The 7,413-nt window shown below is 44.1% G+C and overlaps 1 protein-coding gene across 1 annotated transcript in view; it reads right to left on the reverse strand.

Annotated features, from left to right (window-relative positions):
* The window catches only part of LOC109894627 (usherin-like), a 378,093-nt gene extending 375,561 nt beyond the window's left edge, over positions 1 to 2,532 (reverse strand). Inside the window, 2 exon segments of the mRNA XM_031828079.1 lie at positions 628 to 1,489; positions 2,236 to 2,532. Coding sequence (XP_031683939.1) covers positions 628 to 1,367 — 740 coding nt within the window. The 5' untranslated portion in view covers positions 1,368 to 1,489; positions 2,236 to 2,532.
* Between the last annotated feature and the right edge of the window lie 4,881 nt (positions 2,533 to 7,413).

The following is a 7,413-nucleotide window of genomic DNA, read 5'->3' on the forward strand; positions in this document are numbered from 1 at the left end:
GGTGTGAGAGGGATTCACAAAGAACAGCCCTGTGTGATTGAGTGTTGCCAGACAGTTACCAGAGGAAGAACTGATCTGATTGTAAGTGTGTGTAACCCAGCACCATGTAAGCTCTCCCAGTAACACCTTACCTTACCCTGGCTGAATCCAAAACGGCACACTATTCCCTATCTAGGGCACTACTTTTGACCAAGGCCCGTGTAGCGCACTATATAGGCCATAGTGGTCCATTTCGAATGCAGCCCTCACTTGACACCCTGCTCTGCTTCTCTGGTTGTCCTGAAGGAAAGTCCTGCCTATTATCCTGTCCTACTTACACCACTACCCAGGCCTCAGGTTTCATGGCCCTCTCTGACCTGATTGTTTTCTAACATGGTCCTTTCTCTCTGGCACCAACTACATTATATATAACAGTGTTGGAAAACCTTGGTAGAGCATGGGTGGAATAGGCAGTGAATTTCCTTTCTTTTTTGTTTTTAGACCAATGCCTACTTCTCACTTAAAAATTAAGTGAGAATAGGCACTTATATGAACTGAGTTACAAAGTGCATTTCAACATCTTGATACAGTTTTTAACAACAGTATAAACACATAAAAGACATAAGAATGAATAATAGTGATACGCACATGTCTCCAGGAGCCTCCGGTTTGATCCACACAGCCAGGGTGAAGGAGCCCAGATGTCCCAGACTCTGAAAGGGAGGAGAGGCCACGCATCCTCCCTGGGTCCAACGGAATATCACACTCCTGCTGGAGCCATCCCCTTCTCTAACACCCTCTCCCCCTGTTCCTGCCCGGGAGCGAGGATCCAGCCCATCCTGGGTGACACAGGTGTCCCAGTGTGCGGGAAGCAGTAGGGGTGCATGGGGTGGGGTGGAAGAACGGTAGGGGCACTCCTGGTTGCAGAACGCCTGGCTGCAGTTGTGGAGCTCCTGCAGGGAGGTGGGGCTGTGGCAGTAAGTGGTGCGCTCGGGAGTGCCGCAGCTGGAGCGGGAAGGAGAAAGGGTGACGGGCTTGTGGGCTCCGATGTTTTCCAACCGGGGGAAGTGACCCTGAGAGGTCGCAGGGTCAAAGGTGAGGCAAAGGGCCAGGATGTAGTGCCAGAGCGAGGATCGGATTCGTCTGTTTTTTCTCTCCACTTTCCACACACATCTTCCCTCTCTTTCTCTTCCCATTCTGTACTCGGTCTCCCCTCTCAAACAGGCCTCACTTCCCCCCCTCTCCCTTCTTACCCCTCTCTCCTGCCTTTCTCTGTTCTCTCCTCTAACCCCTCTTTTCCCTCTCGCTGTCATCCCCTCTTTCAGTGAGGTCCAGCTCCGTCTGTTTGGCCTGGCAGCCGCCTGAAGCTGAGTCGTTGAATAAGTCATGATGGTCACAGTGCCGGAGGTGACATTTTACAGACCACTGCCTTGGGTAAGGCAGCGCAGCTTAACACACACACTAGACCAAATCCTTCACATGATAGCTTGGATTTCACCCCAACGCAAACCTGGGGGGGAGAGAGAGAGAGAGAGAGAGAGAGAGAGAGCGAGAGAGAGGAGTCAGACATAAAACGAATCTAGGGGGAAATGTCATGCAGGCTAGTGCCTGCCCAAGGCTATTATGTTTCGTTTGATCGAGGGAAAGCTAAACAGATACGGAACATTTCCTTTCTGCCTGGTGTTGAATTGAACAAAGTGTCCTTTTTGCAGCGGTATCTAGGGATTTCTTGGGTTATCTGTGATCCTCAAATGCCCCGTTTCTCTGAGTTTTGGGCGAATTTGGTGCTTAGGGGGTTAGGTAAAACTGATATTATTAGGTTAGCATTAACTAGCTACAATATTTGCAACTTTAGTTCCATCTCTTTCTGATTGTGCATAGGGTTTAATGGTGAATGACTTAGTCATTGACAGCTGTCTAGTGAACAGCAACGTGGTTGTCTACAAGTAGCCTAAATATATTCAGCAAATGTTACAACAGTCAACAAATATATCAAACTAAACCAAGCACAAACTCATCATTTGTTTTGCTGTTTGCCTCAGTGGCAGGTTTATCGAAGCTACGCTGCTTACGCACTGGCTACATACAACGTGCAACAAGTTGCTGTCCAATAAACTAACACACAGTCACAGTTCCTTGATTAAATAAACTAATACAACAATGTTTATTGTTTTTTTAACAATAAAGTATTATACCATTTTTACATTTAAATATAGAAAACTCGATTTATGTCAGCAAGTTTGTCCCTCGTCTTACCTCACAGTCTGGAGACGTGTGGTGGACACTCCGCCCTTCTCGCATAAAGCTGATTACAGCGAGCTGCCATCTGGACAGCACGCCGCTCGAGACACAAAACAAAGCAGCAACGGGGAACTTGTCAGCAACAAAACAAAAACACAACAGGGTCATCCAATGCGTTTACCAACTACAGCGACACATATCTTTGACAAAGCCTCGACATGGCTGACGACAGTCTAATGTATGCAAGTCCGATAATTACCAATGCCTGTAGCTGAGGAGCGATGACTAGTATTATATTACCCCCCCCCAATGCGCGAGTGATCCGTCTGGGTTTAACAAGTGGCTCTAGTCTCCTTGCGTAGGAAGAAACGCTACCCGTGGTCGCCATAGCAACCCTGGTACGGACACTACAGACAGACAGTGTCGTGCATTCAAGTGCTGAAGCCCGGAGGGAAAGAAGAGAGGGGCAGTAGATTATAACATAACACGGAAGAGAGGGATTTGAGGGAGCCTATCTAATGTTTATCATTGTGCCACCACTATATAACTGACCATGTTTTTTAGGTCTTTATCTACTCAGCATAAATTAATACATTAAAATACTAATTGAAAGAAGGGACATGAAATTGGGATCTTACTCAAAGCTTATGTGAAAGGCCAGTGGTGATTTTAGCATGTAAATCTTGGTGGGGCAAACTGAAACATGTTTTTAATGCATGCCAGTAAAGTCACTACACAACAAAACACTAAACAATACATTAATTGCACTATAACGGTGACAAACGGTGGCTACAAACTGTTAGAGTCTACATAAAGCTGTCCAAACAGCAGTGCTTTCTTTTCAGCACCATGGAGTGAATCCTTACCACCGCTACACCTGGCTTTCGGCGGAGCCTTGTCTGGCAGCTAAACAGTTTATTCAGCATCATTTACTGCCTTTGAAAAAACATAGCTGATATGGCTGACTTGCTTAAACAAATGTGGTTTCTACTGACAACTGAGATGTACAAACTATGGCATAAGGGAACGATGAATGGATAAGAGGCAATCTGTGGGCCTCCCGAGTGGCGCAGGAACCCTGCCGGGATGTCCTTGTCTGATCGCTCTCTAGCGCCTCCTTGTGGCAGGCCGGGCGCATGCACGGTGACTTTGGTTGCCAGTTGTTCAGTGTTTCCTCCGAGACATTGGTGCGGCTGGCATCCGGGTTAAGCGAGCAGTGTGTCAAGAGGCAATGCGGCTTGGCAGGGTTGTGTTTCGGAGTATGCATGGCTCTCGACCTTCGCCTATCCCGAATCCGTACAGGAGTTGTAGCGATTGGACAAGACTGTAACTACAAATTGGACATCACGAAATTGAGGCAATCTGTAATTTCAATTAAGACATTTTGATTAAGCGAGCTAAGACAGAAGTAGTTAATATAACTATTTGTTCAGCACTTTTGAAATGCACAGCGACATAATTCAGTACATGGGCCATTCTTACAGTATTCTCCCTGTACACCAAGTCAGAACCATAGGATAAATAAAGCGGGAATATAAGCAGACAATGCTAAAATAAATCTTACAATATTTGATGATGACATTTCTCTAAAACAGGCTATATGCTACATGCGCACCGCCAAGTCAGAACAGTAGGCTAAGTTATGAGGGGGAAAGTGACTAAATTATTAGGGTGAGGTACATGGGCTACTTACAGTGCCTTGCGAAAGTATTCGGCCCCCTTGAACTTTGCGACCTTTTGCCACATTTCAGGCTTCAAACATAAAGATATAAAACTGTAAATTATTCAGCCCCCTTAAGTTAATACTTTGTAGCGCCACCTTTTGCTGCGATTACAGCTGTATGTCGCTTGGGGTATGTCTCTATCAGTTTTGCACATCGAGAGACTGAAATTGTTTCCCATTCCTCCTTGCAAAACAGCTCGAGCTCAGTGAGGTTGGATGGAGAGCATTTGTGAACAGCAGTTTTCAGTTCTTTCCACAGATTCTCGATTGGATTCAGGTCTGGACTTTGACATGGCCATTCTAACATCTGGATATGTTTATTTTTTAACCATTCCATTGTAGATTTTGCTTTATGTTTTGGATTATTGTCTTGTTGGAAGACAAATCTCCGTCCCAGTCTCAGGTCTTTTGCAGACTCCATCAGGTTTTCTTCCAGAATGGTCCTGTATTTGGCTCCATCCATCTTCCCATCAAATTTAACCATCTTCCCTGTCCCTGCTGAAGAAAAGCAGGCCCAAACCATGATGCTGCCACCACCATGTTTGACAGTGGGGATGGTGTGTTCAGGGTGATGAGCTGTGTTGCTTTTACGCCAAACATAACGTTTTGCATTGTTGCCAAAAAGTTTCATCTGACCAGAGCACTTTCTTCCACATGTTTGGTGTGTCTCCCAGGTGGCTTGTGGCAAACTTTAAACAACACTTTTTATGGATATCTTTAAGAAATGTCTTTCATCTTGCCACTCTTCCATAAAGGCCAGATTTGTGCAATATACGACTGATTGTTGTCCTATGGACAGAGTCTCCCACCTCAGCTGTAGATCTCTGCAGTTCATCCAGAGTGATCATGGGCCTCTTGGCTGCATCTCTGATCAGTCTTCTTGTATGAGCTGAAAGTTTAGAGGGACGGCCAGGTCTTGGTAGATTTGCAGTGGTCTGATACTCCTTCCATTTCAATATTATCGCTTGCACAGTGCTCCTTGGGATGTTTAAAGCTTGGGAAATCTTTTTGTATCCAAATCCGGCTTTAAACTTCTTCACAACAGTATCTCGGACCTGCCTGGTGTGTTCCTTGTTCTTCATGATGCTCTCTGCGCTTTTAACGGACCTCTGAGACTATCACAGTGCAGGTGCATTTATACGGAGACTTGATTACACACAGGTGGATTGTATTTATCATCATTAGTCATTTAGGTCAACATTGGATCATTCAGAGATCCTCACTGAACTTCTGGAGAGAGTTTGCTGCACTGAAAGTAAAGGGGCTGAATAATTTTGCACGCCCAATTTTTCAGTTTTTGATCTGTTAAAAAAGTTTGAAATATCCAATAAATGTCGTTCCACTTCATGATTGTGTCCCACTTGTTGTTGATTCTTCACAAAAAAATACAGTTTTATATCTTTATGTTTGAAGCCTGAAATGTGGCAAAAGGTCGCAAAGTTCAAGGGGGCCAAATACTTTCGCAAGGCACTGTACAGCTTACTACACAACATACACTTATTATTACTTTCTTAGCTACAGTATACATATCTCCCTGGCATATTACATAATTTATGCAGCAGCATACAAGACATTTTTGGACTCACTGCTGTGCTGTGCTCAATTGAGCAGAAAGGTGGTGTGGCGGTCCTTCTTGGGGGCAATTTTTGTCATGGAACTTTGTCATCAATGTCTGGCATTCTCTGGATTTATTATGCTTTGAAGACAACTGGGCACTCTGAAAAAAACAAGTTGAATCATGACGTCAGTGATCTTCAGGTTGGAGCTCGAGAAAGACGCCTGAGTTCCCGACTTGGAATTCCAAGTTGGATGACCGTTCAAAATGTATTTTCCCAGTCGGAGCTAGTTTTTTTCAGTTTCCAGTTGTCTTGAACTCATTGAAGTCTGATATTTCCCAGTTTCCAGTTGATTTGCTTTGCAATGCCAGCAGTTAGCCACTGATTCCTTCCATACCACTCATTGTTGAATTTGCGATTTCCATCTTGTTGTGTAATGTTTATGCCCAATGACTGATCAGCATCGATACGTTTTATCTATAATTTCACTTCATTAGCATTTGCCAGTAGATTGTCGACGTGATTCATGATGATGACTGCTTGTCTAGCTTGATAGCTAAGATTTATGAAGTATGAAGTGTGATGTTGACATGATCAGTCCAATTAAAACTACGCTAGATATAATGTGATTTGACATAATTTTATCTGTGGCCAGTGACCTTGAGCATTCTTGGATGGGAACTTCTAATTTAACTCTATGGCAGCAAGGGGACTTGAACTTTCTAGCTCTCCCTGTAGATTTTGCAGTGATGTAGTGTCCCCATGAGTGACAGAACACTGAGCCAATCACAGCGCAACTAGAGAAGATGACCAACCCCTACGCTCTGTATTCCCTCCAACACAGAAAGCACTGAGCTAGGCTGAAACACCTGCATTTTGGAGCTGCCTTACACAAGAAAGCAAAAAATAGACCATGTTTGTTCGTGGTTTTATTAACTCAATATTATATATATTTTTTACGTTGTCTGCAAACTGATATGTAACATGTATTAATGCAAAAAGAACATGCAAAGCAGGCCCTGAATGACGGGTTGCCACTGGGAAAGGCATATACTGTCAATCAAATCAAATCAAATCAAATCTTATTTGTCACATACACATGGTTAGCAGATGTTAGTGCGAGTGTAGCGAAATGCTTGTGCTTCTAGTTCCGACAATGCAGTAATAACCAACAAGTAATCTAGCTAACAATTCCAAAACTACTACCTTATAGACACAAGTGTAAGGGGATAAAGAATATGTACATAAGATATATGAATGAGTGATGGTACAGAGCGGCATAGGCAAGATATAGTAGATGGTATTGAGTGCAGTATATACATATGAGATGAGTATGTAAACAAAGTGGTATAGTTAAAGTGGCTAGTGATACATGTATTACATAAGGATACAGTAGATGATATAGAGTACAGTATATACGTATACATATGAGATGAATAATGTAGGGTATGTAAACATTATATTAGGTAGCATTGTTTAAAATGGCTAGTGATATATTTTACATCATTTCCCATCAATTCCCATTATTAAAGTGGCTGGAGTTGAGTCAGTGTGTTGGCAGCAGCCACTCAATGTTAGTGATGGCTGTTTAACAGTCTGATGGCCTTGAGATAGAAGCTGTTTTTCAGTCTCTCGGCCCCAGCTTTGATGCACCTGTACTGACCTCGCCTTCTGGATGATAGCGGGGTGAACAGGCAGTGGCTCGGGTGGTTGTTGTCCTTGATGATCTTTATGGCCTTCCTGTGACATCGGGTGGTGTAGGTGTCCTGGAGGGCAGGTAGTTTGCCCCCGGTGATGCGTTGTGCAGACCTCACTACCCTCTGGAGAGCCTTACGGTTGTGGGCGGAGCAGTTGCCGTACCAGGCGGTGATACAGCCCGACAGGATGCTCTCGATTGTGCATCTGTAGAAATTT

Source organism: Oncorhynchus kisutch, linkage group LG7 (genome assembly GCF_002021735.2).
Source record: "Oncorhynchus kisutch isolate 150728-3 linkage group LG7, Okis_V2, whole genome shotgun sequence".
In the NCBI taxonomy this organism is placed as follows: Eukaryota; Metazoa; Chordata; class Actinopteri; order Salmoniformes; family Salmonidae; genus Oncorhynchus; species Oncorhynchus kisutch.